Source organism: Spermophilus citellus, assembly GCF_964194105.1.
Source record: "Spermophilus citellus genome assembly, chromosome: 2".
Classification (NCBI taxonomy): Eukaryota; Metazoa; Chordata; class Mammalia; order Rodentia; family Sciuridae; genus Spermophilus; species Spermophilus citellus.
This window is the reverse complement of record NC_138183.1, coordinates 921,170-927,780: the sequence shown is the minus strand read 5'-3', so window position 1 is coordinate 927,780 and position 6,611 is coordinate 921,170. Positions and strand designations below refer to the sequence as shown.

Genomic DNA, 6,611 nt, shown 5'->3' with positions numbered 1-6,611 from the left:
CCTGCACCCTGTTCCCTGGCCTTCTGTCCCAGTTGGACAGCAGGCAGGAATGGAGGTGTCCAAATCCAGGTGTGAGTGGACTGCCTCTCTACCAGCCCTTTACATGACACCAAATGGGGTCTTCTAGAGAGTCAGGACCTAGAACTTCCCTACACTCTCCCACTGTAGGACAGGTGTGTGGGTCAGGTGGGGCCCAGTAAAGAGGGAGGAGGTGCTACTGTGTTTGCCCCTCCTCTAGCCTCCATGGGAGGGTCCTCACAAATACCCCACAGAGGTGCCCCCACTCAGGGTCCACCCACCAGAGTCCCCCAGTGCAGGGTGGGGGCTGAGGGTTGACCAGTACCTCTAACACACCCAGAAGGCTCAGATTTGGAACAGACTTTAATTGGCTTTGTCTCCAGGACTCCCTACCCATGCCTGGGTTCTACGGTTCTCCTCACTCCCTCCAGTTTCAGGGTGCAGACTGGACAGTGGAGGTGCAAGGGGGTTGCAAGGTCTCCAAGCACAAGGCAGGGAATCTCCCAGCCAGGGATCCAGGAGGCCAGTGCCTCCCCCCTGACACAAGCAGGAGGGTAAGAACAGTGCCTTTTTAATAGGAAACGTTGGCCCTGCCCCTCCCAACCCAGGGGCCCCAGGCAGGCCAGCCGAAGCGCTGGGCGTTGGCTTCCAGGTCACTGCAGTGCGGGTGGTGAGCGGGATTCTGGTGGGGGCGCAGACAGCGAGGAGTGGTCGAACAGTGGGTTGCGCACCTCCATCTCCCCTGTCTGTGAAGGCGGTACTAAATGAGGCCGGCAGGCAGGCAGGCACAGGAGGGGACAGAGGGTATGGGCGGTGCCCTGTGGGTGGGTGACAGCCTGTTGTGGAGGAACCCCCACAGCAGGAGGAACCCCCCGCTCTTGCGACCCCAGGCACTCACCGGGGCCAGGCCAGGGCACTCATACACTGTGAAGTCCCCGTCTTCATTCTCCTCGTCTGAGGAGGCTGAGTCCAGCTCCTTAGGAGGCTCCTTGTGCCTGGATGGGGGTGGGATCGCTGGGTCCTCTGCGCACCCTCCAAGGGCCAGTGGCCCAGGCTAGAGGCGGTGCTCAACACACCGCTGCCCATGGTGGGGACAGCCCGGTTGGGTGATGGGGCTGCGGGCTCGGATTGGGGGCGGCTGGGTAAGGGGATGGGGGCAGTGGGCCGGGTCCCTGTGGAGCAGAGGGGCAGAGGGTGGGGGCGCTCACCGCTCCAAGCACAGCATCTGCTGTCTCTGGTGCTGGTAATGATACATCTCGGCGCTGTGCGCCAACCTCTGGTCCCCTGGCTGTGGGGAGGGAGAAGGGTCAGGCTGCAGGCAGGTACAGCTGGGAGGGCACCGAGACTGCGGGGTCGGGGCGGGGGGCGGGGGGCGGGGCGCGGGCTGGGGCGGGGCCACGCACCGAGACTCGGGGCGTCGCGGGTGAGCCGGGGGCCTTGGTGGCAGCGTAGTCGGCCTTCTGGGCCAGGCGGATCTCTCGCTGCAACCTGTGAGGGGCAGAGCTGAGGCCGAGGAGGGGGGTCCAGCCCGCTGGCCCCGCCCGCCTGCCGCCACCACTCACCTGCACCAGCAGAGGGCTGCTGCGGCGAGGGCGGCCACGCCGGCCACACAGAAAGCCACCATCAGCACTGCGGGAGGGGTGCGGTGAGGGGCGAGCTCTTGGGAACCCTGCCTTTCCCTGCCGCCCCCAACACTGCCAAGACCTACCGAGGGCAAGGCCTTCCCTGCGATCGCCCCGAGGCTCCAGGGGAGACATGTGCACCGGCCCAGACGACACAGGGGAACCCGAGGAGGTGTGGGGTGTGGGCGCAGGGGCTCCTGGAGTGGAGGAGGGGAGGCCCGGCTCTAGTCCCTGACCCCTCTCTGAGAACCCCAGGGCAGCTGCTGAGACAGAGGGCAGGTGAGATCAGCTGGACCAGGCTCCAGACCAGAGGGCTGGGGGAGGGGAACAGGGCTGGGATCTCACCCGGCTCCAGGAGCTGCTGTCGGGCCTCAGTCAGGGGCAGGACAGCAAGTTTAGAGTGTCCAGCCTCCTTCAGGGCTAGCTCCTGGGCCAGGAGGTCGATCTCATCTTCCAATCTGGGCTGGGGCTGGCTTTCTCCTAGGAAGGGTGAGAAGCCGTCAGATGGAGGCCCTCAGCCAACACCTGCTGCCAGTAATCCCTCAGAAGATGGAGGGGCCCATCAGGCCTGAGGACCAGACATCACCGTGGCCCTTTCTCCATGCTGGGTTGCCATGGTGATAACTGAGGGAACATTCTCTGAACAGCAGCAGTTCCCAAGAAAAGTAGTGGTGGGGGCAGGGGAGGAGGTAAATGTGCAGAGACCAGGCAGGAGGAGAAAAGATGGGGTCCCTTGCTAGGGCTGTTGTCCACAAAGGGGTGGGCAGAGCATTGGGGCATAATAACTCCTCCCTGCCCTTATCCCCAAGCCTTCTCTATCAAGAGCGGGCAGTGACTCCCCACTAAATGCTGAAAAGCCAAAGTAAGCCCACATGTCCAGGCTCCCTCTCCAAGTCCTCAGGAGAAGAAAAGGCAGTTTTGGAGGTAGAATGGTGGCTGGACCCCCACTGGTACCCACTGTGGGCGCCACAGCCCAGACAGAAACTCCTAGGTAGACACCCACACCACACACAACCCCAAAAGAGCGGGGACCGAAGGCTTCTTCCAGGAAGCCCCCTAGGCCAGGCCTAGCACCTCTCTGTAAAGCTCCCATCAGACCTAAGGCTCTGCACGACTGGACCTCCCGACAGACTCAGGACGGCTGCCGTCAGCACTGGGCTGAGTTCTCAAACATCTTTCATGGAGTGGACAGGATAAGAGCAAGGGAGAGAAGTGCGGGCAGCCCAGAGGGTAGGGCAGTGAGTACCTGGAAGGGTCCTTGGGGGTACAGAAAAACATAGGAGGGGGAGGCCATCTCACCTGCCCACCTCCCCTGCATCTGTGCTCTCACATACCCACAGGCCTTCGCATCCTAGGCACACAGAGACCTTGCTGGTCCTCCTGGAAGGGCCGAAGGCATGGCCCACAGGCTTGGGCACCTGGGGGGCACTTTGCTCGCCTCTTCAGAGCACAGTCCAGGCTCCTGGGACAGGATGCCACATCTGGGAAAAACAGAAGGCAAGGTCCATCACAGCCCAGTCAGCCTGCCCCTGCTCAGAAACAGCACTCCACAGCCACCCCTCCCCCAGAGCCAGAGGCCGGCTTGACCATTGTTCTGGACAGGCCCTTTCTCCTCACTGCCAGAGCTCAGAACCAGGAAGCAAACAGTCCCAAGACATGGGAACTGCCCTGCCCCACCCACTCCCCAGAGTCCAGCCCTCTCTATAGAAACTGACCCACACTGTCCCCAGCACGCAGCTCTCCTAGGCAGGACTGTGCAGCTCTCCAAGGCTGCCTCTGGCCTCAGCATGTCCCAGAGCAAGCAGAGACTTATCCAGATTGGAAGCTCCAGGAAGGGGGGGCCCAGTTGCTCTCTCTGGCTCAGGAGATGCTCCCCCACATCAAGATTCCCCCCAAACCTCATCCCACCATCTTGCGGCCCCACAGAGTGGAGTTTGGAAGATAGCTGCTGCTGCCTGCCTAGCCTCTGGCTTGTTCCCAGGGCACAGAGGTGCCACGGGGTTGAGCAGAACTAAGATAGAGTTGGTCAGACCCAGGGCCTCAGGGACTCCAGGCTAGGCCCTAGATCCCAGCCACACTTTCAGCTCTCTGACAGGAGCCTAGATCCTCGTGTCCTATTTATATACAGCCCATCAGTCCCATCCTGATGCTGGAGGATGGGGACAGTGGCCCTCTCTGCCTCAGCTTCCTCTGTGGGATACAAAATCTGTTGATTCAAAGCTAAGAAATGTTCCCAAGCCAGGTCTCTGGGCTCAATCACAGCAAGCGGGCAGGGCTAGCAGAATACCCAGCAGGAAAATCAACCCTGCATGGTGGGTGTCTCCAGCCAACCAGATCTTTCTCCATACAGACCCCACCCCACACTGTAGGCAAGGTCACTAGGGCCCAGAGTGGGGATGTGCTTCTCCAGACCTTGGTGGGCCTGGCTTGGTTTCCTTGGTGACCTGACACTCCATGCCTCCAGGCTGTAGGCATCCTTGCAAGGAAGTCCCAGCATCCTCAGTGGCAGGTGGGCCTTCAGACTCCCATGGCAGGCACCCCCACCCTCTGCAGGCGGGATCAGCAGCTTCCAGTATCAGTGGGCTGGGTCTTGGGCTTGGGCTAGTTAAACATTAAGCTCCTCCCAGAAGGCTCATCTGGTCCCCACCCACCAGCTGGACACCTGGGAGCTAGCAGTCCCTGCCCCTGGTGCTGATAACTGGCCTGTGGTACACGGCCAGTTCTGGGCTTCAGGGGCCTCTCTGGTTCTCCAACTCCTCAGTCCAGGAGAATATAGTTGCTGCCTATTTAATCTTGGTCAGGAAGGCCCCCTCCAACCTCGGGGAGAAGGAGGAGGTACGAGGAGCAATGGCAGCTGCAGAATGGCTGGCACTCTAGCCCACATCTGGGCTATGAAAGGCCTTCCCAGTCCCTGGGTGTGGGAGAGACCGCCTGGGGGGCACCCCAGATCTCCCAGCAAGGTGGCCCAAAGCTGCAGAGGAGATGAACAGCAAGGATAGCACCTGCCCACTTGTGGGGCTCAGGAGCAGCTGCAGTTCCACTTCCTGAGGAGGCCCCACTCTGGGGCCTCCACCAGCTCTGACCATCCCTTCTCAGACCTCCTCCTCTGGCCTCTCCAGCCTTGCTCTGACCTCTTGAGGCCACACATACAGAATGAGAACCCTCAAAGTAGCATCCCAAATGTGCCACATACCAGTAACTGAACTTCTCTGAGCCTCAGTTTCCCGACCTGTAAGATGAGCTGATAGTATGCTTGTCACAGAGAAGCCAGAATTGAGTGAATGTATGGACATCTGTCCCAGTTCAGTCCCCTTGGGAGAAGGTGTTGCTTTGGAACCTGGATTCCTGTAGACCTTTGGTTCTTGGAACCTCAGTGCCCATCTGTGAAACAGGGAGAGTCTCCCTGGGCTCCCTCTCTCCTCCAGAGTCTACACACAAACCTAGGCCAAAAGCAGGATGGCAGGTGTCCTCCAGGCAGGGTTGGGTGTGCGAAGAGAACAGCCTGTCCCTGGGGAAGGCAAAGCAAGATCCTAGGCCTGGGAACCTCAAACCCTGCTTGAGGCAAAGCAAGGCTTGTGTTGCACACCACCAGAGGCAGGAGAACCAGCAGTCTATCTCAGCGACTGGACCCAGGCCATTCAAGGGCAGCAAGGCCTGAAAGCTCGGGGACCAGCCCCGCACCTCTGGAGCCCCAAAGAACACCAGAAACTCACGGAGATGCACAGAACAGATCCCCATGGTGCACCCCAGCCAGACTGCTGCGTGGCAGAGAAAGACCCCCTGAGATAAACCCAGACTGGCTCACGGACTCAAACAAAGACAAGAAGTGCGTGAACTTCAGGTTCGCCCGCTGAGCCCTAGGAGAGCCTCATCCAGCGGAGCCCACGGGCGGCCCTCCCGGCCCGGCCTGTTTACCCCATCCCAGGCGAGGCGGGGCCGGAGCGGCAGCGGACCCGGCCTGCGTGGCCTCCCGGCCTGGTAGGCGCCGGGGAGGATGACGGTGGCGCCGCGCAGCCCGACTTCCTGCCCGGCGATCCCGGCCTTGGGACACCCGGCAGCCTGCGCCCAGCGCGCTCGCTCACCCGGGCGGCCGGCGGCGGCACCGTTCAGGGCCGCGCCCAGGACGAGGCCGGAGAGCAGCAGCCGCAACAACCGCAGGTGCCGCGGGGCGGGCGGAGGGACAGGCGTCGCCATCCTTCAGCTCCGCCGCCCGGGCAGCATGGCAGCCCGCGGGCCCAGGCTCGGTGCAGGCTCCGGGCGCCGCTACCGGAGAAGCCGGGGAGCAAGGGGGGCGGAGGAGAAAGAGGAAAAGGAAAAGAGGAGGCGACGGCGCTGACGCTGCGGCAAAGGATCCGGGACAGAGGCGCGGCTGCTAGAGGAGCGCTCGCGAGCAGTGCGCCTGCGCGCTCCACCTGTGGGGGCGGGACCGCGTTTCCAGGCTGAACCCCCTCCTCCTCCCTCCAGTCTGGTCCCCTCACTCCAAGCCCCCAGTGTCTCGTCCCCTTCCGCCTCTGTCCTTCCATGTTCCCCAGAAATCTGGCATGGGATTGATTAGGGGTGAGTTTTTCCAGGATGCTCCCCCTCCTGTCCTATTCCTACTGGGACTGCCGAATCCTCATGCCCCAACACGCTGGAATTGAGAACCCGCCTGGGGTTGGGGCCCGGACACCATGGAACAGGGGAACACCAGGCCCGCACAATAAACAAGGGATAAACAGGTGCACAGGTGTGCCTGGAAACGCACGGGGCGCCCAGAGACACGAATAAAAGCAAACAGGCGCAGAACTAGATGGGTCCCGATGCCACGCAGGCTGGATCCTGAGTGAGGCCACCAGGGGGCAAAAGTGACCCAGAGCTACTGCCGAAAGCCAGCTGGGAGCTGTCCGAGGTGGTCATGCTCCCAGGTGACAGCTTTCAACTCCCCCGTTTCCCACGATATCGAGTACCTACGAAGCCCTCCCTTACACCTCA

The 6,611-nt window shown here is 61.7% G+C and overlaps 1 protein-coding gene across 5 annotated transcripts; it reads right to left on the bottom strand.

The window, feature by feature from the left end:
* Window positions 1-363: 363 nt before the first annotated feature.
* NPDC1 (neural proliferation, differentiation and control 1) lies at window positions 364-6,041 on the bottom strand. 5 transcript variants are annotated; one of them, XM_081282650.1, is made up of 9 exons: window positions 5,723-6,041; window positions 2,975-3,121; window positions 1,986-2,120; window positions 1,727-1,837; window positions 1,581-1,647; window positions 1,422-1,521; window positions 1,227-1,306; window positions 917-1,013; window positions 364-764 (listed from the first exon to the last, which is right to left on the bottom strand). In XM_081282650.1, exons 1-9 carry the CDS (start codon window positions 5,832-5,834, stop codon window positions 672-674), a joined length of 942 nt encoding a protein of 313 aa, XP_081138776.1. In that variant the 5' UTR covers window positions 5,835-6,041; the 3' UTR covers window positions 364-671. The 5 variants fall into 5 exon arrangements, with proteins under 5 accessions (XP_081138776.1, XP_081138772.1, XP_081138773.1 ...); XM_081282646.1 differs by having other exon boundaries at window positions 1,727-1,903; window positions 5,723-6,040; XM_081282647.1 differs by having other exon boundaries at window positions 1,727-1,900; window positions 5,723-6,034.
* Window positions 6,042-6,611: the final 570 nt, after the last annotated feature.

Bases quoted from the DNA above. Each gene is read 5' to 3' on its own strand.
- NPDC1 (XM_081282646.1), bottom strand. From the start codon at position 5,834: ATGGCGACGCCTGTCCCTCCGCCCGCCCCGCGGCACCTGCGGTTGTTG. The intron at 2,121-2,974 runs GTATGTGAGAGC...CACCCTTCCTAG, and splicing joins TAGGATGCGAAGGCCTGTGG to GAGAAAGCCAGCCCCAGCCC. The intron at 1,307-1,421 runs GTGCGTGGCCCC...CCCTCCCCACAG, and splicing joins CCGCGACGCCCCGAGTCTCG to CCAGGGGACCAGAGGTTGGC.